At 47.6% G+C, this 27,351-nt stretch overlaps 1 protein-coding gene across 4 annotated transcripts in view; it reads left to right on the top strand.

Annotated features, from left to right (window-relative positions):
- Positions 1-27,351, top strand: part of AFAP1L2 (actin filament associated protein 1 like 2) — a 71,957-nt gene that overhangs the window by 34,503 nt on the left and 10,103 nt on the right. For 2 of the 4 annotated variants that reach the window (XM_065638834.1, XM_065638831.1), the window contains exons 2-8: positions 9,941-10,069; positions 10,595-10,672; positions 15,219-15,310; positions 19,667-19,757; positions 25,346-25,551; positions 26,133-26,312; positions 26,899-26,988. In XM_065638834.1, the coding sequence (XP_065494906.1) occupies positions 10,618-10,672; positions 15,219-15,310; positions 19,667-19,757; positions 25,346-25,551; positions 26,133-26,312; positions 26,899-26,988 (714 nt within the window). In that variant the 5' untranslated portion in view covers positions 9,941-10,069; positions 10,595-10,617. Of the gene's footprint in view, positions 1-9,940; positions 10,070-10,594; positions 10,673-15,218; positions 15,311-19,666; positions 19,758-22,861; positions 22,946-25,345; positions 25,552-26,132; positions 26,313-26,898; positions 26,989-27,351 lie in introns of all 4 variants that reach the window. The other 2 variants (XM_065638835.1, XM_065638832.1) reach the window with 2 other exon arrangements.

Genomic DNA, 27,351 nt, shown 5'->3' on the forward strand with positions numbered 1-27,351 from the left:
TTGGAGGTGTGGGAGAGGAATAAAGGTGGAATGTCATGAATGTAAGAGTAGGGATGTCCAGTCTTGTCCTCAGGTCACCTTCTGGCATCCGTGCCCTCCCTGCGCATGTGGGAGGAAGCTGTGGCATCCTGTGGTGGTAGATGTTGGAGACCTGCTGGGAGATACTAAGCACTGGTGACTCATGGCAGGAGGGGGTTTGTAATTTGACCTCTGAAGTATTGTGTGGTCATTCCTAAACCTTCCCTTTCCATGCTTCTTAACTCTAAACTGAAGTTTAGTAAATATTGGTTTTCTTTGAATCCTGTTGCTAGAGGGCAAGCTTTGGTCCTTGATGACATCTGTAGACTGCAGGGAGGGAGATGGGGGAAGCGAGGGGTGTTGCTTTGGGGTTTTTTTGAGCAAATTTGCCTGCTGATGGTCGTACACTGGGATTCCAGAGAAAATCTCTAGTTTGCACATTGTTTCATCAGCACTGCCCAGCACCTCAGCTGCATGCTCCCACCCAATGCGTAGGCTCCCAAGTTACACCGAAGAGGACTTAAGGACTCCGTGCAATGTTTGGATGAGGGATTGAGCAACATTATTAAGAAAGAAATCTAGCAATCAATAACAATGCTGCTGTAGGCTCTGCCAGCCTACCCTGATATACTTCAGGATACTTTTAAAACCTGTTTTTCCCCTGCACTAGGGCAATAGCCTGGTGTAGTCATTCTGCTTTTCAGCTGTAGCAATTGAGGCCCAGCCCTGGCTGGTGTGGCTGAGGAGCCCCTGCTGCAGAGGAAAAGACTGGGGACGCTAGGGCTCTGTGTCTGTCATTCTCTCTGACCCCATAGCTCCTGCTTTTGCTTTCTCAAACATAATTGCTTTCCCCTTGTGTTTCTGTTGTTTGTTGAAGAAGTGATGCCATTAAATCAACAGAGAATGGTGGGAAAATGCTTTGATATGAGGCCTTCAGAGGGTGTGTGCATGTGTATGTATGTGTGCATGTCCTCTCTTAGAAAAAAACAAAACAAAGCAACAACCCCCCCTGTGTATCTGGCAGCTTCCTTTAATTTGTGTCTTGCCTGCAAGAAAGAAATCCATCTCCAAATGTTTTTGGCAGTTAACCTCCTTTATTTGTATTGAAGTGGTACAAACTGCAGGGTGTTGCTCCAGGGCTGTCATTCACCATCATTGTGATGGTTAATCTTGTGTAGGACCTTGCATTTTCCCAGTCACTGTTTTGGGAATACGCTACCTCAGGCTTCCTTTTTCCCTGGGGAAGAGGGGCCTGTGGCCGACAGGCCCCGGCCAACATTAGGACAGCAGTGTGCTTGCTATTCTGCTGCTATTCTGTGATGCAGAGAGGGATGGAGATGTGCTTTCCTCTAGATGTAGCCACGCAGAGTGATGAACAAGGAGGATACAAAGTTTGCCACAGCATTTTTACTACAGTCATAGAGTCATAGAATAGTTGGGGTTAAAGAGACCCTCAAAGGTCATCTCGTCCAAACCCCCTGCAATGGGCAGGGACATCTTCAACCAGATCAGGTTGCTCAGAGCCCCATCCAGCCTGGCCTGGGATGTCTCCAGGGATGGGGCATCCACCACCTCTCTGGGTAACTTATCCCAGTGTTTCACCACCCTCATTGTAAAAAATTTCCTCCTCATGTCCAGACTTGAATTTCCCCTCTTCTAGTTTAAAAAACATCACCCCTTGTCCTGTTGTAACAGGCCCTGCTAAAAAGTCTGTCCCCATCTTTCTTATAGGCCCCTTTTAAGTACGGAAAGGGGGCAATAAAGTCTCCCTGGAGCCTTCTCTTCTTCAGGCTGAACAACCCCAACTCTGTCAGCCTGTCCTCCCAGCAGAGCTCTTCCAGCCCTCTCACCTTGGTGGCCTCCTCTGGCCCCTCTCCAACAGATCCATGTCTGTCCTGTGCTCAGGGCTCCAGAGCTGGATGCAGGACACCAGGTGGGGTCTCACCAGAGCAGAGGGGCAAAATCACCTCCCTTGACCTGCTGGCCACGCTCCTTTTGATGCAGTCTAAGATATGATTTGCCTCGTGGGCCACAAGCGCACATTGCTGGCTCATGTCAAATCTTTCATCCACCAGTACCCCCAACTCTTTCTCAGCAAGTCTGCTCTCAATCCCTTCATCCCCCAGCCTGTATTGATACGGGGGGATGCCCTGACCCAGGTGCAGCACCTTGCACTTGGCCTTGTTGAACCTCATGAGTTCACATGGGCCCACTTCTCAAGCTTGTGCAGGTCCCTCTGGATGGCATCCAGTACCCCAGGCGTGTCAACTGCACCACTCAGCTTGATGGTCGTCAACTGCGTACTGATGGAGAGGAGAGCAAAACTTCACAAAACAGAAAAAAGAAAAGCAACAAACAAACAAAACCCCAGAAATCAAACAAACACAACAACAACAAAAAACCCAAACCAAACAAACACACAAAAACAAACCAACGCAAACAAAATAACCCCAAACAAACAAATAACCCATCTTAGCTGAAAACTGAAGGAATAAAGGCAAAAAACAGCAGAAAGGACTGTGGGGGGAGAAGGGAATCAATGGTGGCAGCTTTAGAGGAAATCTCGTTTCTCTCTGTCACACCGCTGTAGGATTCAACTCTGGGGCTTGGCGGCAAACACGAGTCCTGCTTTGTAAGGATTGTTGGGATTGTTTTCTTCCCTGCTAGGAGGAAACCTGCTAATGCCTGCTTTTGGGGATATTCACCTTAGAAAGTGGACTCTTTAAAATCCTGCCCTCCCTACCTTGGTCCAAATTTTTCTAGTTGTCAGTTATCTTGATTTGGTTTGATCCTTACTTACCCTCTTGGGCTACTGCACCAATGCATTTTCTTTAGCTGCTTCCCCGATGTTTTCCTAGCTCGGCTCTGCCCCAGCAGGAGTTACCATCTTACGCAAGCGATGTGTGACCTGGTCCCCTGCATGCTGAGGATGCAGCACTTCTCACAGAGAGGGTCCGATCAACCCCCACCCTCTATTGCATATAATAAAGCAATAATGGCACTAAAATACAAGAACGCTCGGTAAAAACTCCTTATGACACAGTAAATTTAATGTTTTGCTTCTCTTCTCTCTCCCTTTTTTTTCTTAATTTTTCTTGGATGCTGTTTCCCACCTTCCAGCAGACGGAAGAGAAGTCTGTTGTTTGCTCAGCTAACTGAAAAAAAGCTTTGTGTGCATTTTCTGCTGCCGTTTTGTTAAAGTTCAGGGCTCTTAGGTTAGAGCTGCCGCTTCTCAATACGAGTCTTGTTCGAACTTCCAGAGCAGCCCACGCAGAGCTGCTTGGGTTCATCTGCACAGTTCACAGCCCACAGCCGACAAGACACGTTGTTTGCCTCTCTCCTTCCATGATTCATACTTTGCAACAAAGAGGAGCCTAATGCTCCCAACATGGGTGTGAAGCCAGGCGGTACTGGATTTTAGGTACATCAATAGCAGTCTGGGTGTTTTTTTTCCATTCTTCCTTGTGAGCACTCATTACGTCTGAAAATCAGGCAGCTTTGTGATACTGGTCATAACTGGCTGACACTTGTCTGGCTTAATAGGGAAAACATTGTAGGAGTTCTCCAATTATATAGCTTTCTTATTTTGAGGAATTTTAGCTTGTCTCAGGTTTGTGAATTTTCGCCTTTTATTCTGTTTAATCTAGCAGTGATCCTCCAATGAGAAAGTTCACTGTTTATTGGATGCTTGGTGGGTTTTTTTGTGGGGTGTTTTTTTGTTTGTTTGGGTTTTGGTTGTGGTGGGGGGGGGTTGTTTTGGGTTTTTTTTTCCTTTCCGTTTATAAACACAGTACTTCTTATTTTGCTGTAGGGACATTTCTCTCTCTCTCTTTTTTTTTTTTTTTCCCTCCCCACAAATCATTAAAAATCGTATGATAGTTTGGGTTGGAAGGGACCTTCAAAGGTCACGTAGTCCCACCCTTCTGTAATGAGCAGGGACATCTTCCATTAGATCAGGTTGTTCAGAGCCCTCTCTGTATTTATATATTTATAATTATTTTTTCCATTAAAAAATTCAGAAGTTTCAACTGGCCAACACTGGGTTGAGCTTTTTATTCTTTTCCCATGAAAATCTAGAAGGAGGAAGGCTGGCCGGTCGTTGCAGGTGCAGTGTGGGAGCAGAAGCCTGGTTTCTGGTGATTAAAACCAAGCTGGTAAACTTTAGTCCACACTTGTCTGCTTTTTTCCCTGCTCATCAAACTGCGCGAATGCTGGTGGGGTTTCAGTGTGGTGGGGATGTATTTCGGAGGAGTAGCCTTCTGGGGTTCGACAGAGATGTTGCTTTGTCCTGGCTCCGTCTTTGGGCAAGCCCTTCGCCACGTGTCTTCCTTGCATCACGTTACCTGCATGTGCCAAAGCCAGCGGCATCCAGAGCAGGGCAGAGGAGCCGTAACCCCTGCAGAAGGGCCAAAGTGTTGCTGTAGCCTTTTCTCTCCTGCTCCTCTGCAAGACCCTGAAAGCAGCAGGATGAGGAGGGTCGGTTGCTTTGCTGCTTTGGAAGGCGGCCCTGCCTTGGGGGTCATCCAGCTGTTACAGCTGTCACCATCCACACATCTGCCTTTCCTCACAGCTGGGGAGAATGGCCTTCTCTGGCTGTCATCCTGGGTGACTTTTCCCTCTTGCAAAGGCCGACTGTTACTGTAAGACTCCAAATGAGCCAAGGAGGGCTGGGCTGGGTCCTCCTGCTCTGCTGACAGCACTCGCTATTCAGCAGCCTGAATGCAGGCTCTGTACCCGCCTGTCCCCTCTGCATGCCCGTCAGCTGCCCTATTGATTTTATGCAACGAAGGAAAAAAGAAACCAGGGCAAGAAAGGAACTTCTTTCTGCCAAAGCAGCCCCTGGGGAATCCCAGTGCTGCCAGCCGGGGCTGGTCAGTGGGAAATGGGGACTGAAAGGCCGCCATGGGATGTCCTGTATGGGGGAGGCTCTCCAGGGGTGTGTGAGCACCTCGAGGTGCCCCTCAGGAGCCCCCCAGCTCCTGCGGCATGACACTTGCATGAATCATGACTCCTTTTATCAGTTTCACTATCTCTGGACTTTCCAAGGTGGCTGGAGCAAAAACGTTGGCACACCACGGGCTGCAGGTATTTACCAGGTGCCGGAATCCATGCTGTTTGCCAGCAGCTTAGCCCAACCCCTTCTAGGAGGGGTGAAGCCGAAAGTACCAAACCAAGATCCTGCTTTCTGCTGGAGGGTGGGAAATCTCCCAGTGCTTCGGGATCCAAGAAAGATTGGTTTGGGAGTGAGATCAGCAGGCTGGGACACGGGAGAGCTCAGTTGTGCTCCTGATCTGCTGGAGGATATGCTCGTATCCTTGGACAAATCGCTTAATCTCTCTATGCCTTAGTTTCCTGGTAGCAAATGATGCTCCTTATCTTTCACCTCTCATCTCAGTAGAGGAAAGAGTTTGTCTTTTAGTATGTATCTTATTACAGTCCTTTGTCCGGTGGCTGGGGCCCCTCTACCTTGATAAAATAAATAATTAAATTTAGATTGAGTGATCTAATATAATCCTGCCCAGTGGTTACTAAAACACTTGAATGAAAGTTCATTCTGAGCCTGTCTTTCCATTTCCTCATAAGGCCAAGACATGAAGTAATTAGATGTAGACATAGGTTGTTATTGTAGCACAATGACAAAGATCAGTGGTTATTGGTAGGAATGGCTTTTATAATCTAGTTTAATGGTCATTTACCTTTCAGTGACCTTGGTGTCAGGCAAAATTGGCAGCTCTTCTACAAGGAATGTGCTTCCTCAATGGGGGCTTTGCAAACTGCTGCATTTTTTGGCTCTGGCTTCACATGAACTAGGATAGACACTGCCGCAATGCAAGAGATTTTCTGTCTGCAAAGAAAGGCCATAGACTTCTGCGAAAAAAAGCCCTTTTCAATCCCGTCCTACTGCCACTGAATTGCCGTTGAAACAGATCAGTCGTGTTTCAAGCAATTCTTTGCTTATTACTGCAACCATAGTTGCAACCTTCAAACAGAGAGAGGCTGCTGTGGTCAGAGGGCTGCCCAGGAGTTTCTGTAAAAAGGGTTGCATTGGTTTGGAATAAGAGGAATAACATTTCTCATCCTCCACTTAAGTGCATGCAAGAGGAGCTGGTAATTCTGATTGGAACTCCTGCCCTGTAAGTCCTTATTACAGCAGTAAAGATGTTACATTTTTATACACTTTTAAGTTCAGTCCTTTCAGTGATGATCATCCACTCACCTCAGACTCAAAACAGTCAAGTTTTCCATTGGCTGTGGTCATAGAATCATAGAATCCTGAGTCGGAAGGGACCCACAAGGATCACTGAGTCCAACTCATGTCCTTGCAGAAGACAAGCCCAAAATTCACACCATGTGTCTGAGGCATATGATGCTCCTACACCTCCCTCTATTGCATGCTGCAAAATCCTTATGGGTTTCATCCAGTGACTGGTGCCTGTGGCCATGGGGAGTAGCAGCATGATATGAGGTGTGCTGTGACATCTAATGGTATCCCACCTGTGGCCATGCTTTCTCAGGAGATGGAGCAGGTCATATCCTGGGGCTTAAGATGACTAGATTCAGTAGAGATATTCACAGTGACCTTGGGTAACTCTCTTAACTCTTCTGGGCCAATCTCAACCTTAGAGATTGTCTCCTGTTTTCCACAAAGTAGGCTGAATTTTTGCAAGTGCTGTGGAGGTATTAATTTGACGTGGTGCCTGAAAGATTACTTGAGTCACGTTGTACTTGGGGTTTCATGAAGTGCCATGAGAGCTGAGAAGAGCAACAAAGCTGTGGAAGGACGTTTCTCAAAAGCATCTCTGAGAATTGCACTGCCTTGTGGCTCAGGATTCTTGTCTACTTCTGATCTCTCATCCTGCTGTTTACAGGCACTTGATTTTGCAAACACATTCCTTGCATCTGTAATTATTGCCCTGCAGAGCGAGCCTAGCTGCAGGAATCATCTCTTTATCTGCTCTCATTTCTAAACTGCTAAGATAAGGAGAGCAAAACAATGATGCTTGGAGGAAGAGCCATTTGTTTCAGGCTGCTCTGGATAATCACCAACCTGGTTTTGCCATAAGCATGTTCAATACATCATCACCACAGCATGGTAGGTCTTTAGATGAGATCAAGCAATGGTTTCTAGCATTCAGTTCCTGAGATGGTTTGATGTACATGGGCTCTCAACTGTTTTTAGTCCTATTCACCTGCTGGGACCTGCTGCGATTCTTGCTTCCACAGAGGATCTTGTAGACTCCCATCGTATTCATTCTTCTTACTTCTCACATTCATCACTCTGATAAGTGTTAGCTTGTTCTCCTTCTGATATGAGACAATGAATGGTCTCATTCATTTGAAAGGCAGTTTATTTTTGCAGGTATCGGGTTTGGATTGGGAAAGTCCAGCTGAGATCAAAGAGATACTTGCATAGGAGCAGATGGTTTATATGCTGCATCTTGCTGAAGAAGAGCAAAATTAATCTCTCTTGATCCCTGAAGTCTGAACCCATTGAAGTCGGACAGAGTCTTTTCCGCCAGCTTCTGTGGCCCCAGGATCATGTTCTAAATGAGTTGCTTTGAGTCACTAGAAGCCTGATTTCAGCTTTGGTGGGCTGGAAAATGTAACCTACTGTATGGGCTGTGCTATTCATAAGCATGCAGCCCTGTGTGTATGCTAGCTGTTGATGCCTATGAGAAGAATAAAGTCATTTTCTGCAGTTGTGGGGGTGGAGGAGGGAATTGGAATTATAGTCCTTCCCTGCAATTGCGGTATCATGACATCCACACAGGCAGCTGTTGGGATCTGACCCGCTTCTGAAGCTTCAAATTAAGGTTAGGTATTTTTTGTGCTGTTTCTTCTGGTATCATCCCTGACACATAAATGCCCTGTCTACCAGGCCTGACCAGCAGGAACTGACCTCAGTTTAAATTTTCTGAACTGGGCCACTGAAGCAGATGAGTGAGTATAGCAAGGCTGTGATTTGGCCCAGTAGAGTTTCCTTAAACTTAGAAGCAGCAGCGTCCTGGAAACTTGAGAGAAGCTGGTTATGAATGTGTTTGACACCAAACACTCACAGTTCATTGTTTAATGATATCAGTGGTATCTAATATTAAAAAAATACTACCTGTTCCCTTACAGTTTATGAAAAAAAGCTGTTGTTTCTTGAAGTGATTCTTGCCTTCTCTGGGTTACTGAGTGTTACAGCTGGGCAAAACAGCAGCTAGCAAAAACATTCAAGTCAACACAGCATGATGAAGGCATTTTCCATTCCCTACTGGTCCTAAATCAGACCAGAAGAGAATTAATTTGGAGTAGACAGTATAAAACGAAGTGTGAAGAACTGCCAGTTGGTAGTCTCCTCTGGAGCCATTACTGATTGATCTGGAGTCATTGAAGAGTTTTACAGTCAAGCTAGTGGAGATTAATACAGCTTGAGAGCAGCAACATGTTTTTCAATTAATAGTTAGCAACATAAACCTTTGCAGTGTAAATTATGCTTTATTTATCAATTCTCTAACATATATTCACCTGAGGAAGGGTCATCTCGTGGCTAAAGATGGGAAAATAAAAAGGTGGTGGCTCTTTCCTGGTCTTATACAGATGTTCTTTGTGATCTTGGGAGTGGTAGCACTGAAACTAGATACGCTTCAGAGGCTTTGCCCTATGAAACCAAAATATTAACACTTTCCGAGTTCAGTAGTGCTTTCTGTGACTCACACGGGTACTATGGGCACGTGCAGCGTGGAAATGCTGAAAGTAAAGGGGACGGAGCATTGCCCCAGTTAAATTGTCTCTATGTCACACTCTTTGGTGCTGTGCTGAGGGGTCACAGCCTGGTTTGCAGCCCGGCAGTGGCAATTCCCAGCTTTGCTGCCCATCTCCCCCGCAGCTCCTCAGCTTCGGGGAGCGATGGAGTTGGGAAGCAGAGGAGCCTCCAAAGAGGAGGAACGGCCCTGGCTGGGTTTTCCGTGCTTTTCACACACACCGTCATTCTTGCATAGCGCTTCCTCCCTCCACATAATACTCTGTTATTTCCTCCCTGGGACAGGCTCCTGCCACTGCTGCTAATTAGCCCATGATGAACTTTAACATGAACAAAAGCAAGCAATTAAGTGCCTGTTGCTTCAGTGTGAGCCCTGTCAGAGAAGAGATTTGTTGGTGGCAGAGCTGAGTAGCACCTCCTCAGAAGGAAAACAGACCTATTAGCCTGGCTGAGCCGTCGGTGCTGGGGACTGGTGTGTCTGAGTGTCTCGTTGCGGGTGTACAGGGATGTCTTTGGCATGGCAGGTTCTCCTGAGACTGGCTGAGATGCTGCTCAACCTCGAGTCTTCAGTGCCATGTGGTACAAAGATCTCTGTGGTCACCACCCAAACCAGACAGCTTAAGAAGTTACTGAACTATGAATTATGTATATGCTTGGTTTTTTGGTGGTGTTTTTGTTGTTGTTGTTGTTTTATATGTGTGTCTTTTTTGGGTGACACACATAAATGTTTTTAAATCTTTACAGATAGAGAAATCAGGAGGAAGCTTGGAAAGAAGAACAAGAAATAAGAGTCTTTGGTAGATCCAAATCCAGATGGCATTTGAATGATGTTTGCAGGGACTCAAGATTCAGGTGTCAAGATGTTGCTAGCTGTTTTTGAGTAATCTCAGCCCTAATGCTCAAAATCCCTCCAGGTTTTCCTTACTCGAGCAAACAGTCCTATAGGAAGAAGAACAGATATTTACATGGGATTTTACTGGTGTCTGAACAGAATAAGACAACTCGGCGCCTTTTTTGTTGTGGGACCCACTTTCTTTTCAAAACTAGAGGAAGGGTTCAAGCTGGAAAACTATGAATTATTCCCGGTCAGAAAAAAAGCAGAAGATCTTGGAAAATTCAGAATTAATGTGTGTCCTCTTTTGAAAAAGCCAACAGTTGTCTCTGTTGCTGTCGTAGCTCTCCAGCAGCTGCTCACAGAACTTGAAGATTTTCTGAGGATACTGGACAAGGAGAACTTGAGCAGCACTGCTCTTGTGAAGAAGAGCTTCCTTTCCGACCTTCTGCGGGTCTACACCAAGTCCAGCGGTACGGGCAAGGGAAACCGAGGACAGGGTGGTGGGGTCCCGTGGGAACTGCTACAGGGTCTTGAAGCAACATTTTCTTGGAGGCTGGTGGGAAGGGGAGACATGAAAATTAGAAGGAGAAAATGAGATTATTTTTGCAGTGACCTCTAATTGTTTATGTAAAATTACTATAGTTATGTGTCCAGCTTTACAAGCAAAGGATTCCCAAGATTCCTGATACTTTCTGTTTTCCTTATTAAACCTTAAGTTTATTTAATCCACTTTGTAAGATACACAGGATGTACTGTTTGGCCAAGTTAATGTTTAAGTAGAAATTTTAACTTATGGAATTTCCTGACTATAAAGCATTTATTTTTTTCAGCTCTTTATTATTGCTTGAGGTTTTTTTTCTGCACATTGCCTCAACCAACATGCTCTCCCCGAAATGTACTCAACAGAGACACTTTTTACATCTGTCTTTGTGGAAAAACTTAGCAATGTGAAAGCAATGGGTGCGTAAAGAGTTCACTTTTCCCTTTGGTTGCAGGTGGCGATGAGGAATATATTTATATGAACAAAGTGACCATCCACAAACAGCAGGGTGACCAGGAGAAACAAGACAAAGGTAAGGATCTGAAGATTAATGGTTGATCCATATCTAACAGGGTGATGAAGGCACACATGGTTAGAGCTTTGCTTTACTGGCAGCTCTGAGGACTGAGGCAGCTGATGGTCTGGAAGGACTGCCATTTTCATTACATTCTTTTGGAAACCATGGTCCTTGCCAACACTGTGAGGTTATTCCTGGAAGTAGCACTTTGGAGGGCGTTATTTTGGGATAAAAATGTTGCCTTCTAAGGCTTGCAGCTCCAGTGCCTGAAATATTTAAGGCAGCCCTCATGTTTCCTTTGGCCACAAAACAAGTCACTTCACCTCTTTGAGACCTTGAAAGCGTGTGTCTTCTCTAGTGTGTCGCTCTGCACTAGCCCAGAGGGTTTGCAGCATCACAACCTTGCGAGGCGAGTTCTCGAGTACACCCTTGCCATCTCTGGGGGCAGAGCACCTTCATATCCCCAGGGATGCGAGAGTTCTGTGGTGTATGAGCCAAGAAATTAAACTGAGATAAAATATTAATTTCCAATTTAGATTTCCCGGGTTTTGAACCTGTAGTGTGACGAAGAACATAATTCTCTAAAAACATCCTTGCTTTTTGAAGTTCATCACAAAGGCTTTTTTGGTAGTTGCATGGAGTGAGGTTATTACTGACACACATCTCCTTAATGCACACGTAGTGAGAGGCTGACCCTATCCCAAAGCTTCCAAACCTGGTAGGTGAGAGAAGAGGACACATCAGTGCAGCCTGCTGTCAGCGTGCTGATCCTGCAATAGTTGGGATAGCTCCACTTCCACAGTTGTTTGGTTTGTTTTTACTGTTTTATGGTGGGTTTTTTGTTTGTTTTGTTTTGTTTTTTAGACTACCTGCAGCTGAATTTAGGTTAACTTCAAACACTCCTGAAGACAAGATGTCCTCCCAGATTACATGTGTAGGTCCAATGTGATCTCCGGACGGGGCCCTCTGGGTGATGCTGCAATGCTCCATAACAGGATTGCACAGCCTCCCAGTAGCTCCTGGCAGCTGAACAGCAACAGAAACATCTCTTTATATAAGTTATTTATATAAAGCTTGCACTGATCCACCATGCTGAAACACAGGGGCAAATTTCAAACAATTTATTTTTAGAGTTAGTTCTTTTATTTCAGATTTTTCCCTATCAAGGCCATAAGCCTACTCACTCAGTTGCTCCCTGTGGGACCCAGAGCTTCACTCTTTCACTGTTTTCCACAACCTCCCTATTCCAAGTAAAACTTCTGAGTTATTTGGAAATGCCGAAGTCAGTGAGACACATGTATGGGACCTTAGCCACAGCTACAGCTGGGTGTACAGCCCTGATCCTGCCTCTGTGACTGCACGGAGCGGTCGGTGCCTTTCTGGTCAGTGGTGGGACCTGCAGGTTCGGGCTTAGCAGATGGAGGGGGCCATAGTACCCCCTGGTGCTAGGGGGTGTGATTGGGATCCCTCAGGGATTATGCAGCTCCCTTTACCCCTTTTATCCCCCGCAGCTCTGTGCATTTCCTTTCACCAAAATCCTTTGGTGGAATGTGGTGACCACACTTTTGTGGCTGAGGTCAATGGGACTTCTTATGCCCTGCAGAGTTTCTTCACCACCGTAGCTGTGCTCAGGTATGCTCTAGCAGCACAGAGTGAAATGCTTTCTGAAGCAATAATACATCAGCTCCAAAAATCCCCCCTCCAAACCTTAAAACATGCTATTTCTGCAAAAAACGTATTTCACTCACCATTTCCAATTCCATCAGCAAGGATTTAAGCTGAACAGTGTGTTGCTTTTGAGATGCCTTTTTATGGCACAGAAATGGAATTCACTGCAGTGAGTGATGAAGGCACCATCATTTACTTGATCTCATGTACTTGAGAAACACAGCGAGTCTCTACCCTGCAAGTCTGTGGGGCTCTTCACTGAGCCAAATGCCATCTGCTTCTGGCAGTCAGCACAGAAGGATCGAGGTGCAGGAGTCTGGGAGGTGGAACTGATGCACAGTGTAGGGCTCCTGGTGGTGCTCACTGCGGTCCTCTTAGCCCAAATTCCAGGAGGGATTCCCTTTTACAAAGAACAGAGAGCACAGATAAATAACAGTTTGCACAGCTGTGAATTTCAGCAGGCTTTTTGCCCACTTTTTCTTCTTCCTCTCTTCTGAATTCTCTCCAAGTTCCAGGTTTTAGAGAGACATCTTTATCAGAATACACCTGCAAAGTGGTAATGCTTATCTAGGAAAAAAAATACTCTTTCTGTCCCACTCCAATAGGGAAACAGTCTGTGATTTGTGGTGCTGATGTGTGTAGCAGGAGAAGAAAGGGGTATGTACAGCACATGCTGTGTGGGCTCTCTATACAGAAATCGTGCATTAGGTGCTTGTGCCCGTATGCTGCACATAACAACAGCTGCTCTCTGCAACCTCAGAACAGAAAACCCTGTAACATCTCCCAGCAGTCTTGTCAGGATGAAGGTTAAAGCGGTGGTTCTTCCTTCACAGAGCCTGAAAATCAAAGCTCCATCCCATCCTGCTCTGCTCCTCAGCTGGACTAGGTGGGCAGGTTTCCAGCAGGGTGAGGACCGAAGCTGTGGTCTCCATCCCGTGCTCCAAAGTTGGTGGGAGGAGGAGGAAGAACTGCTGGTACAGAAACCAAACAGCATTTTCTGGGCATGGTGAGGTGCAGTGGGGTGATTGCTAGGTTTGTTGGAGAGTCGAGAACAGATGGTCACCACTTGCAAAGGGTTTGGCAGTGGTTTTTGCTGCTGCAATGATTTCTCTTCTGTGGAGCTGAACATGGGAGGTTCTGCCTGACGCAGGAGGATGCAAGTTGGCCTGTCTGTTTCTCTCTGCTTAAAGGCCTCTGTGTGGACGACTGTGAGTGCAGAGATAATCCCTTTTTGGAGAGTAGCCCACTGGGGCTGTAGGAAATCTCAACCTCGTTTCTGCTGTTTCCAAAACCAGCTATGGCCTCAGCAGCTGATGTTGATGGAAGGGGTCTGCCCTGAGAGTGCCATCGCCATGGTCCTTTACAGAAAAGGACAACCTCCAGGAGCAGCCTGTAGATATGACTCTGGCAATATAATCATGAGCTGTTTCAGTGGGTGGTTCTCCCCATGATCAGTCTGTCATAGGCTCCCCCGCTTTACTCTGTTTGAACCTTACATGATGTCCAGCAGCCCTACTTGCGGGGTGCAAGCAGCTGCTTGAAATCTTGGTGTCTGTTGATCTACGGGTCTCCATGTCTTCCTGACTTACTGAAGTTAGCCAGTGTTGGTGACCAGGAGACCTGCATCACAGGGAGCAATTTGTCACAAGAGACGTGTTTTGGGCTCTTGTGCCATCAGGCCAGGAGTGGTCTGCAGCCTGGCAGGGCAGAGCTGTCATTGTGGTTTCCAAGCCCCAGACGCGAACAAAGTAATGTGGTTTCCAGCTTCTATTTTTAAAGCCCAGAAATATGCAGCAAAGTTCCTGCCCATGTCTTCTGAGTGCAGCGCTAACTGCAGCTGGGCACTGCGCGATGCCTTGGTGGTTTCTGTGTGTGCCTGAGGAATATGGCTGGAGCATCAGCAGGTGACTAAGGGAGCTGGAGCATCAACTCATTGCAGATTTTGCACCTAATTCCCTTGCTTAATTTACTGGACTTGCAATATCTGGATATCTTGGCCTCATTTCTCCTAGAGTATTTGGCAAGAGACACTCTGTAAAAGGGGACTTCCCCTCTACACAGAATAATGCCTTCAAAGCCCTTCATTTTTCAGCCATTTGTGCCGTTTTCCCACTTGTTCCTGAGCATTGCTGCATTGCACTGTCTTGGAGGTCGTGGGATTTGGGCACTTGTCTCAGGCCACCCAGGAGTTCTGTGGTGGGGGAAGAGGGACTGAATGCAAGTGTTCTGAGCCTTCGACGTACCCTCCAGCTACTGAATCACTCTGCATTCAGCTGCTTGGAAAATCTGACTTTCCAGAGGCAGACACAGATTGCCTGGAGCAGTTCTGCTGCCATATGCCCTTTCACGTGGTTGGCCTGGGCTGCTTCAAGAGCATCTCTTCCTTCAACAGCAATTGAATTACTGTTCATGGCTGTCTTTGATAAACCATCCTGCAGCCCAGCTAGGCAGCAACCTTTGCAGTTGGATCTGGGAGACGGGTGGTATTAGCTCCAGTTTTCTGGAAAAGCAGCAGAGGCAGGGACAGTCTGTTCTGTCTGCTCACAGCAGCAGGGATCAGTGCTAGCAAGGACTAAAGTGCTGTGGATTTCCCGATCCCGTGTAGGGTCTGCCCAAGCTGCTTCTCAAGACCCTTTAAAGTTTCAGCAGTGGTTCTGAGCTTCACAGTTTTCCCTCCAGAAGGAAAAACACACCCCAAAATCAGAGACCAGTTCTTCTGCTGGGTCTCCAAATGCCACATTCCTGGGTATGGCCTGAAATGACATGGTGGCCCTGCAGTGCTGCCTGTAATTGTCACTTTGCTTCCTACTGAAATAGCTCCTCACTGTTCCTGCACAGCGCTCTGCTGGGAAATGCCACATGCCATCGATATAATTGTGTTTGCGCATTGCAGGGCTGGATCGGAGAAACTCCTTGACCAATGGAGACTCAGGACTGCATTCGTCCCCTCCTCAGAAGAGCCTGCCAGACCTCCCCCCTCCCAAGGTATGTTTTGGAAATCCTTTGCTTTTCACTGCCTAGCCTTCCGTCTGGGGATCTGAACCCCTGGAGGCTCCACTTTTGTTACATACTGTGCAGCACGGCTAAATGGAGAGACCTCTGCCCGTCTATGTTAGTGAGGCAAGGTGAGCTTTATTTAAAAAATAATAATGATAAAATGAACATTCAACTTGGCACTCCCCAGTGTAGGGGTTTCCAGCTGTACATTTGGTCTTTGTGAACGTTGCAGGTCAGTGTGCGGCTGGTGCGGGCACTGTGGCTGGCTGGTGGCCCCGGCAGGTTGGCCGTGCTATGGGGTGGCTGGACATTCATAAACCCCCGCTGTCCCCAAAACTCATGCACAGGTGGAACAGGCAGCTGAGGGAGCCCTGGGCTTTCCGTGCATGTGCAGGAGCACTGTGTGAAACGGGCTGTATTCCCTGCCAGGGAAGCCTACACCCATCACACGGTAATGCAAGCTCAGAAAAGGAATAGAATTGAGGTTTTCAAAGAAACAAAGGTGCGGTTGTCTCTTAACTATTGCTTTGGAAATCTCTGCCAAGTTGTAAAGCAGCTATGCCCAGGCTGCTGGCATGAACTTAAAAAAGCCAGAAATCCTTCAGCTGTGGGGTGGTGGGGCGATCCCAGGCAGCGCCAGGGTCTTCCTCACTGGCAGAGCCTTGCACAGTTTGGTCATTAGCAGAGAAGATCAGGTTTGCTTCCTGGTGTTGTCTGTGCACTGGGTGACTGTGCCGGGTGTTACACCGGTTGTACAGCCCACAGGTCTGCAAGGAGGAGTCGCCAGCACTGTAGACTTTTCCGTAGGGCAGCTATGAATCTGGTCAGGCTCCAGTATAAATCTAGCCAGGGTCCAGTTCAACACCATCAGCTTTCAGTGGGATTTTGTCTCTGTGCCAGCAAGCCAGTCAGGCTGTCCTTAAGAGGCACAGGTCATCCTAGAGACCCTGGATGTCGCTGTTCAGTAGCTGATCTGACGTGGGAATTGCTGTAGTTGGGATTTCGGGATGTGAAAGGAAAGGAGGGCAGGGAGTATGCATGGGGAGGAGACGGAGGCGTAGAGGGGGACGGGGTGGTGCATCCGTGGGGGAGGATCTGCTCCTTTCCCAGAAAGGAGGACACAGGGTGAGGCCCCAGGACCTCTGCCCAGGGGGCTGTGTGGCTCAGCTGGAGTTAGCTGGAGGAGCTGGGAAAGCAAGGAGATATGATGGGATGCAGCCAACAAACCCTCGGACATGGTGCGGTTGCCTGCTGGGAGCCGCTCCAGCCCCGGGGGGGCCCTGCCCACACAGCTGTCTGGGGATTCAGTGCTGGAGCTGGAGTCACTGGAATGACCAGAGCAGGGATTGCTGTTTGGCTTTGGGTTTCTCAAGGCTGGAGGAGGTGGTGGCCGTGGCAGGGAGGTGGGCAGGAGGATGGGGGTGCGGTGGAATGAAGGCATGACTGGGGAAGCAGCACCTGGGTGTCCCCAGGACATCTGTGCTTGTGCTTGGTGCACCCCAGCTTTCTGATAGGGCAATCAGGAAGCTAAATGAGGGAATTAAAGAAAAAACAGTCTTGGATGTGTAGCTGAGAAGGGTACCTAAGCCATCCATCTTCTCCCAGGCCTGTGCTGGGAAATACCTTCTCCCACCTGCTTACCACTGGAGCTGACCTCCCAAGTACCTCCTTGCTGTGAGCATCTCATGTCAGTGGGCTGTTGGCAGCAAAGATACCCAAGCTTAGTTCAAGGAGTGGGGCTGGGGAGAACTTTAATGTGGTCCCAGTTAGAGTGTGAAAATTGCTGCTGTGGGGAAATGAATCTTCGTGTCTGTGTTTGCTGGTCCTGGCGCGGGCAAGAGCCACGACCGCCTGTGCGGTGGAGGAGAGAGCACAACTCCTCACACGGAAACAGGGAGATTAGGAGAAGACCTCAGAATATATCTGTTTTAGCTCTGTGATGTTGCTCTACATTTGCCTTTGAGGCACAGGAGAAATTTGGTGATAAAGCTCTGTACAGCAGATTGTCTCTGGTATTTACTGACACCAGCAGTCAATGGGCAACCCAACAGGGGCAGCCCAGCTGGATCCCACTAATTTCTTTGGATTTGTCCCAAGGCAACCTTGAAACAATGAGTCCTGTAGGCTGTGGCTCAGACATTGGTGACCTTTCATCTGTGGTAGCCCTGGCAGCTCTGCTGCTTTCCGCAGCCGTCTACTGAGAAGGTCATGCAGCACGGATGCAGATGCCCAAGAAGGTTTTATTTATGTGCTCCATTGTGCCGTAATGCAAGAGGCAAATGTTCTGTGTGAGGACCATTCTGAGTTAGGTAACGCAGTGTGTACTCTTTGACTTAAGCTAGAGACAAAACAACTCCACGCCTTTAAGGAAAGAGAAGAGGAAAAAAATAGCTTCTGGGGCAGCTGAGGTGCAGTCCCACCTAGTCCCTGTTGGCTTCCATTGTCTGTAGGAAACAAAACGGAGCAATCCCTTTCCCCACCCCTTTCCCTGACACTTGTGCGATACTGTCAAATAAACCCACAGCATTTCTTTGCGTAGGCAGTTTGTGAGCTGGCTACACGCATGAGGCCACCACAGATGACAATTGCACACACATTGCCAGGCCAGGGAAGGGATTAAGTAAAGCTGTGGAGTGGCTGGGTTTGTTTTTGTTTCTTTAATTTAGCACATTAAGACAAGTTCCTAAACCTTTAAGTGTTTGGAGGCGAGTGTTTTCCGGCGGTGTGTCCTACCTAGCTCTGGAAAGCAGCTCAGACTCTGCTCACAACATTTGGCAGACCCACGTAGGAAGGAGTTTTCATCCAGAACACTTGAGAAGTTCGTGAGGTTGGCAGAGCCATGGGCAGCTTGCCCATGTGGGAGCAGAGACGTGTGATTTTGGCCAGTGTGGTCAGGGTACCCAGCTCCCACCGGCTCAGCAGCATCCCCCTTCATGGGCAGTTGCTGGCCAGAAAATCTTTTCCTTCAAAGCTTCCTTTCTGCTTCTGGACAGCAGTACCTGTTGGAAATATCCAGGGCAGGATGGGCAGCTTTGAACTTGCATTTTATGATGCTGGCATGACCTGCAAAGGGACCGATCCTGCCTTAGACTGCTCTGCAATGCTGGCGCCCAGCTGGCCCCTCTTCTCCAGGCCACCAGGAGCAATCACATGGGCTGGTGTTGAACAACCACGCATGATCCGTGACCTTCAACATTGCTGTCTCTGCAGAGAGGGACCTGCTCTTCTGCCTGTCCTCCTGGGACGAGTTGGGCTTTAGCCTTGCACACACTGAACATCCCATCCAGGATTTGCACAGGTCTCCATCAGGAGCCAGTTGAAGGGGTGTGAGACAGAGCATTCCGTTGTCAGATGACTGGGGGTAGTTTGACCTGGGCGAGGAGAGGGGGCACCTGACTGGGGAACAGGGCGATGCTGCTGTCGGATCGTGGTGCAAGAGGTGGGATGCCACGTATTTTGGGCAGAGTATAAGCTGTGTGCTTGTCCTACTGTGATCCCTGGCTCTGCTGTCTCACATTCAACAGCCATGTGAATTACTTGAAAAGTAAAAAGTTTGTTCTTAGCTTCTCTTTTTTTTTTTTTTCCCCCTCCCTCATGTGTTGGTATTTCTAACGGATCAAGGCACTGTTTTTCCTGCCAGCCCTTGCTTGTGTTTAGGGAGGGGCTTGGCAGGCACCACAGGGATTTTCCAACACTTGGACTGTTATCAAAGGCTGATTTTCCATCAGTGTTGTTCATCCATTTCCTTCATTTTTTGCTCAGAGCACAATTAAAGATTCTTGATATAGTTCCTAAAGCAGAGATTTTCAGCTGTTGGTTTGCTATCAGTCAGAAACTTGGAGACATGACCAGCAACTGCTCAGGTTATGCTCTTCGGTGTAAAACCAAGATTGCACAAAATGTCTGACCTTCTGGTTCCCTGTTGATATAATTAATAGCACAGAGGATCATCCCCAGTTAAGATCAGCAGCTTGGGGGGGTTGGTGCAGCAGGCAGGAGTCCCAGTTCATGATAAGGCAAATGGGCTTGGATTGCTGCTTTTGAGGAAACGCATGACTTGATCTTCCCCAGGCTTTGAACAAAATTTTTAAAAATAATATTTATGACATAATTATACAGTAGTTTCAAATAACTCCTTTATATTTGAGCTAACTGTACTCTGGAAATGTTCAGCAGTCTTTCTTCCCTGTCATCTCAACCAGTTTGCATTAAAACCCTGGTATGCGCATCTAAAAGGTCTCATCCACTAGGATGCACTTCAGTGCCAATAAAAAGGAGGCCTAGTTGTTTTAAACTATCTGTTTTTACCTTATATCATGATTCTTTTATTTATTTACTCTGCAGATTCCTGAAACGAAACAACCTCCAGTCCCCAAGATCGAATCCCCAGAGGGATATTATGAAGAGGCTGAGCCGTATGATGTCTCTGTAAATGGTATATCACAGCTAACTCTCTGGGGGGTTTCATATGGGAAATGGAGGACTTGAGGTTTATGAGAACGAGTCAATGAAAGTGCGGACGTTTCTTACAGTTTGTGTGATAAATTTGTTTTCTGATGCTGGTCACACTTGATATTACAGATCCAGTGCTAGTTGGAAAGATTACTCTTTTTTTTTTTTTTTTTACTTTCCTGTAGAAATAAGTATTAATAGTATGCCTGGGCTAATGTAACATCACTGTTAAATACTCTAAACCATTGTGGGTTCTATTTGTCTTGATGGTTTTCTGGCAGACAGGCTGTACTCAAACACAGGTTTCTACTCAGGAGTGGGTGGTGAAGCTGTGGTGGCTTGCATTCATGTCCTAGTGCTCTAATCATCCCTTTGGGGCTCAAAATCCATGACTCTGTTGGTCTGTTAGAAGTGATAACTGTTTTTATAATTGACTATTTATTCAGCTCTGTCTCCTGTGGCAATTTAACCGTCTGTTAGCTTGATTAAAAAGCCGCACTTCGTGTGAGGGGACAGTGTGTGGGTTGCCTTTGCGCACACTCGCTCGTCACCTTGGCTGGTACCTCCCAGCAATGTCCTCAGCAGTGTCACCGGTACCTGTCACCCGTGGCCCACTCCCACTTCAGGGGTAGACTGTTGCATGCAGGCTGAGCTCCCAGATTCTCACTTCTTAAGATGTATTCCTGCATCCTTCCTTTGGTGAACACCCTTCATGAGAGATTACCTCCCCCTGATCTAATAGCAGAGCTGATCTTGTCATCGCTTTATAATCCATTTAAGCCCAAATGAGACAGATTACATCGCTCTGCTGCAAAAGGGGATCTCTGCTCATCAGCCCTGACTGCAGTGGAGCAGGATGCAATGATGTACACGCTGTGGGGCAGAGCTGAGTGGGGAGAGTCAAGGCAAGCAAAGAAGTGAGAGTTAAGGGTAAAAGATTATGATCTAAACTCTTGGCCGTTGAATCTGAGCTGCTTATGAGAGAAGCTGAGTCCTCTCCAGCTCCAGTGTTCTCCCTGGCACTGCTTGCAGTGTTTGGGGGTTGGCGTATCTGAACAGCCCTTGCTGCCTGTGTGCACCTTGCGCTCCTGGACAAGTTGTAGCTCATTGCGGGTTGGTGTTCTCCCTGGGGCTTCGAGGTTACACTGCTAAACAAAAAAGGGGGATGCAGAAAGATCTTCATTTCCCTGAACCATCCCGTTTTGGCTGCAGCTGTTTTACAGCGGTGAATGGGAAGATTACACCCAGCTCAGGTGGGAAAAGGTTCAGGCTCACCACGGCTGGGGTGAAACGTGTCATTTGGTGCAGAGGAGAGGTCCCCCCAGCTCTGCCATGTGTAGGTGCCAGCTTGGTTTTGCTGACATGCTCTGGCTTATTTGGCTGAGGGCAGGGCTGTGATGTGTGGGGTGCAAGGGGTTGAAACCCTCTCGAAGCTGGGGCAGCACAGGTCACTGCAGCCTTGTCCCCGTGGGGTGTTTCCAGTTGCCTGCACTGTAAGATAAATGGACTTTTTTTTTTTTTTTTCCCCTCTTGCACATTGGGAAAGAGGATAATGCACTAAGAGCCATGGCTTTTAAAGACATACACCAGATTAGCTGGAGCCTGGCCATGGATCCGTATGCTGGGAAACCCAGATTAAATTATCCAGGCAGATCCATGAACTCACGTTGTGTTCAGAGCCTTGGCTAGCAGGAGTGATAAGCACACACCTCTGCTTTTCCTTGGTAGCTTGCTGCTCAAAGATGCAAATAACGCCCACCACCTGCTGAAATCCAGGCCGGTCAGATGCCTAAGGGAGCAAGGGACCCTGTGAGCATGGTCAAAAAAAGAGAGAGGAAAAAAAACCCATTTGATGGGAGCGCTGTCAAAATGGGGCAGTCTGTGACTGCTACAAATAGCTGCTTGACTGGCAGTCTCAGGCTGTGGGAGAGGTTGAAGCGTAGCACACTGTGCAGAGGGTAGGTCAGGCAGCGACAGAAGCTGATGGTGCTCTGCTTTGCGTCAAGAGATCAGGCTCCAAATCCCATGGCACGTGGGGGAAACCTGCAGGTCTCAGTCCTGCCTGTTGGTTCCACAAGTACAAAACTGGGTTCCCCATCTCTTTTTCCCCTCTCGCTTTATCAGGTGGTAGTAGTACCCTGTACCTGTTCTACGTGGAATGATGCTCATTGCTAGTAACTGCCTTGAGACCTTGATGTGACTGCTGTTGCTGAAGAGCGGTCTGGACATGCATGGGTTTTCTCTGGCCAAATATGTCAAAACCTGACCCCACTGACCCCCCAAGCCCTCTGTGCTCACCCCTTTCTCCCCATAAGCTGAGTAGGGAAGGGGCTGGTGGTCCAGGGAGCTGCTGATGGTGCTTCCGACAGAATTACAGCACGAGCCTTGGAAGGCGTCCACGCATCTCCATACAAATGGGCGTAGTGAAATGTAACAAAAAGGGGAACATCACTAAAATTAGTGGGTGCACTGCCAAGAAAAGGACATCAAAGCAAGCCTCCAGATGGGCTGAGGAGATTGAGGATTTGTGCAGCAGCCGAGGTGGGACTATGAGGCATCGCTTTATAATCCATGGGTGAATTAATTAAAATGAAGCGGGCGGGTGAGACCGCTGGGTCTCGGGGTCCCTCTTTCATCAGCAGGATTCCCACCTCTCCACTGGGAATGCCTCTGCCTTTCATTTTACAGCTCCGGCAAATGCTGCTGCTTCCCTTTCCTCCTGGGCTGAAATGTGTTAAAGCGTCTTCGGCTGTGTTTGCATGATTGAAGGGTGCGATAAGAAACAGAGTGAAAATGCAAGGGGCAACGTGACTGCCAACTGAGCAATAATTATTCCATCTGAAACAGCTCATCAGCCCTGGCTGATTTTAATTATGATGATGACGATTCTGTTTTAAAGGGAATTGCCTTTTTTTGAGGGGACGGGTTGCAAATGTTGTCCCTGTTCAAAGTCTCACTGTACGGTGGGCTCCTCGCAGGCCAAGGGGGGAGTGCGGGGCTGAGCCGACTGATGCCCTTGTTCTTCACATCTGCTTATCTCTGGCTTTCTCTCTTTGTCTCCCTTTCTTTTTCCTTTTGACTGTGCAGGTCTTTTTGGTAGGCTTGCTGCGGCTGGACCCAGGCCAGGGTTGCAGGTTACTGAGGGCGTTATTTATGCCACAATAACGATGGGTATGGCATGCTTTCCAAACCTGAGGTGCTTTCTTTAAAAAAAAAAAAACAAACCCACAAAACCAAAACAAACCTCAATTTTAGCGGAGATGAGCGGGTGCCTTCCCCTGGTATTGCCCATTATATGCATGGACGTTAACCACCTCTCCCTTCTCTCTGCCCATGCTTGATGTACACAAGGCAGCACTTTTTGTGCCTTTCCCCATGCTCAAGATGATGATGAAGAGAACTTCCCTGGTCTTTATTCCCCCAGTTCTGGCCACTGATGTGAAGCTGATATGTGGTAACGCTGGCTGTATTGACAAGTAGCGAATGTTGAAGGTTCTCTGCTCGGGCAGAGGCAGCTCTGGGGTATGAGATGGTTGGAGCTTCCTGCATCGTGGTATTGATTTAGCTCCCTGAGAGGCTGTGGGAAGACAAACAGGAAAGCAGAGGTGGATTAGATGAAGACATCCAAGGACGTGGCTGCCACTCATGTCACAGCAATGAGAGGATAAAACTGCTCTTTGTTGAAACTGCCTGTAGGTGGAAATGGAGACATTGTACTGAAGTGCCTGAGAATGAATGCACAAGAATGACTTGGGATTGAGTGAGCCTTAGTAGTGATGACAGTGTTGTCTCGAGTCACCCAAACAAAACTTGTCCCAGTTTCCCAGCTACACACCCTGGAAAACACCTTTCCATTGTAAGGCCATGGCAGTGTCACCACACCAGCAATGGCTGCAGCTCTTCAAGCAAAGAAGAGCTCATCTCATGAGGCACTTGTGGTTGTGGTTGATGCACTAAAGAGAGGCAAGGGCTCCTGCTGAGGGAAAGGTGGCAGCCTGACACCCAATGCTTAGGTGAGGGGCACCAGAGACACCCAAAAGGGGCCAGAGGGGCAGTTAGCGACAGCCCCATGTTGATAAGGAAGAAGGTTTAGAAGATGAGGTTCCTTCAGACATCCTTGCTGCTGCAGAAGGAAGGGTCCCTAGCAGTGCAGAGATTCAGCTTCTTGGTATTTCTAGGGATGAGAAACCTCAACAGTTTTACTCCATCTGAATTTCTGCCCAGGGTTCCTGTGGACAAGGCTGGCATAGTGATAATGCGTTAGGGGGTAATGTTTTCCCATAAAAGATGGACAGTCTGATACATTGAGTGTCTGGAGATGGTAAGCCAGTAGTCTGCTGTCAGCACCATTCAGAGAATTTGAAAGGGAGCATTTGCTTTTTAATAAATTTGTTTAATCGATGCAGCTCTGATCACTTGAGGGATGTCATACAGTGAGATTTGACTGGGGGTAAGGCTATAGCTTTGTTACTGCTTCTCAGTTCCTTTTATTTTAAGAACAAATAAACCTGACTTAAGAAATGTTCTTCAGTGAAGCTCCTGATGCTTTTTTTTCCCCTCTTGCTGCTTTTCCTCTTTACTTTGCACCAATCTGATAATGTTACTTTCATATGGATATTAAGATCCTATGAGAATCAAAATTAGATTAAATTCTGGTGAGAGAACCTTAACAATATTCCTCTGTGCTGTAGGACAGGAATGCAAAACCCTACACAGATGCTGCCCAAATCTTACCATCTTGCTGTGTGAGCTTACCTTGCAAATAAGAGCCATACTGTAAACACCAGCAGAGCATTGCAAATTCCCCTGCAGTCAGTGGGAACATTTTTGTTGTTTCTGATGAGCCTGGTACCAATAACCAGCTGTTCCTATCAGCTGAAAACTCCAATAACCTACAGCACATTAGAGTTGGGTATTGAAAAACCTAACTCATCCTAGTAACGTAGCAATCCATTTAGGAGTGAACATGAAAAATGTGAATACTGTTATTTACAGCTGCCACTTATGACTAATTTTTGCTGCTGCAACAGTGTAGTACTTCAGAGCCCCTTGCTGCCCCTTGGATGCTGAGAGAGACCTGTTAGCCCAGAGAGGGAAAGCAGAATGACATCTCAAATACAATAGATCATTGCTTGCTGCATGGCCTCGCAAATACCATCTTCTGACATTCAGAGGACAAGGGCTGATTGTAGCTTACTGTTGCCTTAAAAATTGTGTTTGGCTTGAAGTGGAAAGTAGAAAAAGCATCTTTGGCGGGGGGGGAAGCAGCAAACATCAGAAAACATCTAAGGGAATGTTCTCAAATTTGTGGTCAACTGAGAAGTGTCTTTTGAGTGTTTGCTAACTGAGACCATTAGGCACAAAACATTGCAATGAGATTAATACTGGGCTAGAAAGAAAAAAAAAATCTATGAGGGTTATTTTCCTGTTGATTTTCCTCCTGTAGAAGAGCCTCAAAAGACACAACCCTATACTGGAAGCTTTTGCATGTGTGAGCATGGCTGAGGCAAACGATAGGCTCAGAGTTGTCCTAGAAATGTATTTAATGACAGAGCTTTGCTTTTGTTATAGAAGATGGTGATGCTGTTAGTAGCTCCTATGAATCTTATGATGAAGAGGAGAGCAGCAAAGGCAAGTCAGCAACCCATCAGTGGCCATCCACGGAGGCCACCATTGAGCTGATGAAGGATGCCCGCATCTGTGCATTCCTGTGGAGAAAGAAGTGGCTGGGACAGTGGGCAAAACAGCTGTGCGTTATCAAGGACACCAGGTTGCTGGTGGGTAGATCCTTCACCCTCTGTATAAAAGAACCTATTTTCATGAGCTGGGGAAGGAAGTGGCACTTCAGGGCATGTTAAATAGCCGGCAAAACCAAAGTACCTCTAGAAAGAATGCTTCAGAAACCGTGTCCCCAGAGACTTGGGGATCTAATTCTGTTTTCAGAAGAGATGTGGGCATGGGGCTGCTGAGGGGGTCACAAGGGCACGTTTGTGGCCAAAATCCCAAACTCCCCAAATGCCTAGAGATGCTTTTTGGGGAAACTTTTTGAGGTGGTTAAGCAGAAGGGATGCTTATCACACTGACTAACCACATACTTGACCCTCTAGCAGTATCCGTAAGAGGTATTTCGGACTATTTATGCATATATGTAGATGGATTGTGTATCTCTATATGTATAGAAATGTCCTGTGTGTAGTCCGTGTAGACATCTCAGTCTTGTAGGACCTATAGGACCTTGTCTTCCATCCACTTAATGTGTGGTTGCATTGAGCCACTTCTAGGGTTGAGCTCACGCCAGCAAGCGAGAGAGAAGTCTCCTCCTCAGCTTCTTACCTGCCCTCCCATCTTCCTTCCCCAGTGCTACAAGAGCTCCAAAGATCATAGCCCTCAGCTTGACGTGAATTTGCTGGGCTGCACTGTCATTCACAAGGAAAAGCAAGTGAGGAAGAAAGAGCACAAGCTGAAGATCATCCCCACCAACGCCGACGTCATCGTGCTGGGGCTGCAGAGTAAAGACCAGGCAGAGCAGTGGCTCAGGGTCAGTGGCGCCTTCGGGGCTTGCCCCACGGCTGCTCCCACGCTTCTACCCCGGCTTCGCTGGGAGACCGTATCTTATCTCAGTCCTGTCCTTGGATGCTCTGGCTCCCTTCCTCACTGCAAGCCTATATACAAGCACACCACTTTATTTCCATGTCCTGGGATAGCTTCTTCCTGCAGCTCCCTGCTGCCTTCTGCACAAGGGAGGCTGTGGAAGGACCTTCCAGCTCAGCCGCTGCGGCAGGAGGGATGTCTGGGGTGGGTGCCCAACATCAGTTGGCTGAGGACAGGGGGAGAAAAGGCTCTTTCCCTGAGATGGCAGCAGAAGGAGCCTTCACAGAACCCTGGGGCAGCAGCGGGGCTGCAAGGCGCCGGGGCTGCCTTTGCTGGCAGCCTTTCCCTGGCTGGCTCGGATCCAGCAGTGTCTGCTGGCTGCCTGCTGCAACACCAGCAGCGTCCCCAGCATCCCAGGGAGCCTAAATCGTGGGTGTCCCAGCCTGCTGTGGTTTTGCCTGTCCTGGGTGGGGAAGAGGTGTTGATGCTGTTACTGCAGCTCTCTCACAGGTGATGGCTTCCCCTCTGCACAGGTCATCCAGGAGACCAGTGGTCTGCTCTGCGAAGGAGGCACTGAAGGCAACCAGTACATCCCAGATTCACAGCGTCTCAGTTACCCAAAGGTACACCTTGTCTCTACAGTGAAAACGAGCACTTAGGCTTTTCCACCTTGTTCTTTTAATAAATAATAGTTGTAGGTGAAGTAATTTTATCTGAGCAAAGACTGACATGAATGTAACCAGGCCCCTTTTCTGCTGAAAAGAAGTGTTATTGGAGCAATCTTAATTTTCCTTTGCAGTCTTAATTTTGTTGCCACATCTTTCCCCAAAAACTAACTCCATACCAGGCAGCAGCACTACCTCATCCAACAGAGCAGTTGTGCTCACCAAGAGCTTCAGAAGAGACATAGACCCTTGGATGCCAGGGCTTGGACCAGTCTCTAGTTTAGGTTTAGGTGACATTTCCCTGGGGTCAGCTTGTTTCAA

The sequence above is a fragment of the Caloenas nicobarica genome, chromosome 7 (genome assembly GCF_036013445.1).
Source record: "Caloenas nicobarica isolate bCalNic1 chromosome 7, bCalNic1.hap1, whole genome shotgun sequence".
NCBI lineage: Eukaryota > Metazoa > Chordata > Aves > Columbiformes > Columbidae > Caloenas > Caloenas nicobarica.